Genomic DNA, 1,545 nt, shown 5'->3' on the forward strand with positions numbered 1-1,545 from the left:
CCCCGCCCCCCGGCGCGCACCGAGCTGCCGCTTGGCCTCGGCCCAGGTGGGCTCGCTGCCGCGCAGGATCATCACGGCCTGCAGCACCGTCTCCACGAGCCCCGGCGGGCGCCCGTACGACTTGATCTCCGTCAGGTCCTTCTTGTTCAGCGACTCCAGCGCCTGCCGCAGCGGCACCCGCAGCGTCACCCGCACCCGCAGCGGCACCCGCAGCGGCACCCGCACCACCCCGACACCCACACCCACAGCGGCACCCGCAGCGTCACCCACACCCGCAGCGACACCCGCACCCGCAGCGTCACCCGCACCCGCAGTGGCACCCGCACCTGCAGCGTCACCCACAGCGGCACCCGCACCACCCTGACACCTGCACCCACAGCGACACCCGCAGTGACACCCGCAGCGGCACCCACACCTGCAGCGTCACCCACAGCGTCACCTGCAGCGTCACCCACAGTGTCACCCGCACCACCCCGACACCCGCACCCGCAGTGTCACCCACACCTGCAGCGTCACCCGCACCCGCAGCGGCACCCACAGAGTCACCCACACCACCCTGACACCCGCATGCGCAGCGTCACCCACAGTGTCACCCGCACCACCCCGACACTGGCACCCACAATGTCACTGCCACCTGCAGCGGCACCCGCAGCGTCACCGGCACCACCCCGACACTGGCACCCACAGTGTCACCCGCAGCAGCACCCACACCACCCCGACACCGACACCCACAGCGTCACCGCTATCTGGAGCGGCACCCACAGTGTCACCCGCACCACCCCAGCACTGACACTGGCAGCGTCATCGGCACCCGCAGTGTCACCACCCGCGTCTCGTGGCCCCAGGGCCCCGTCCCTGCAGTGCCCGTGTCCCCATCCCTGTGTCCCCACAGCCCCACCCGTGTCCCCGTGTCCCCACAGCCCCATTCCTGCAGTGCTTGTGTCCCCACCCCCGTGTCCCTGTGTCCCCATCCCTGCTGGCACCAAGTCCCCTGCTCTGTGTGCCCATGACCCTGCAGCCCTGTCCCCGCGGCGCCCGTGTCCCCATCCCTGTGTCCCTGCCGTCCCCAAGGCCCCATGTCCCCTTCCCTGTGTCCCCAAGGGCTGACCCCTGGGTGCCCAGGGTCTCCATGTCCCCCCACCCTGGTGTCCCTGTGTCCCCCTGGCCCTATGTCTGCAGTGTCCTCGTGGTGTCCCCATGGTGCCTGGGATGTCCCCGCGGCGTCCCCAGGGTGTCCCCGTGGTGTCCCCATGGTGTTCCCATGGTGTCCCGCAGTGTCCCCGGGGTCTGTCTGCACTGTCCCCACAGTGTCCCCACGGTGTCCCGCAGTGTCCCTGTGGTGTCCCCGCGGTGTCCCCAGGGTCTCCCTGCCCTGTCCCCGCAGTGTCCCCAGGTTGTCCCTGCAGTGTTCCCACGGTATCCCCACGGCGTCCCGCAGTGTCCCCACGCTGTCCCCGTGGTGTCCCTGGGGTGTCCCCAGGGTGTCTCCGGGGTATCCCTGCAGTGTCCCCACGGTGTCTGCAGGGTGTCCCCGCAGTGTCCCCA

General features: G+C 70.6%; 1 protein-coding gene across 1 annotated transcript in view; it reads right to left on the bottom strand.

Annotated features, from left to right (window-relative positions):
• Positions 1–1,545, bottom strand: part of LOC112955483 (dynein heavy chain 2, axonemal-like) — a gene marked incomplete at its 3' end in the record, with an annotated part of 69,295 nt that overhangs the window by 15,028 nt on the left and 52,722 nt on the right. The window contains exons 45-46 of the mRNA XM_026048805.1: positions 243–367; positions 21–162 (exon numbers count right to left, since the gene is read on the bottom strand). Coding sequence (XP_025904590.1) covers positions 21–162; positions 243–367 — 267 coding nt within the window. The remainder of the gene's footprint in view (positions 1–20; positions 163–242; positions 368–1,545) is intronic.

The sequence above is a fragment of the Nothoprocta perdicaria genome, unplaced genomic scaffold, assembly GCF_003342845.1.
Source record: "Nothoprocta perdicaria isolate Ctin4 unplaced genomic scaffold, notPer1 scaffold_570, whole genome shotgun sequence".
NCBI lineage: Eukaryota > Metazoa > Chordata > Aves > Tinamiformes > Tinamidae > Nothoprocta > Nothoprocta perdicaria.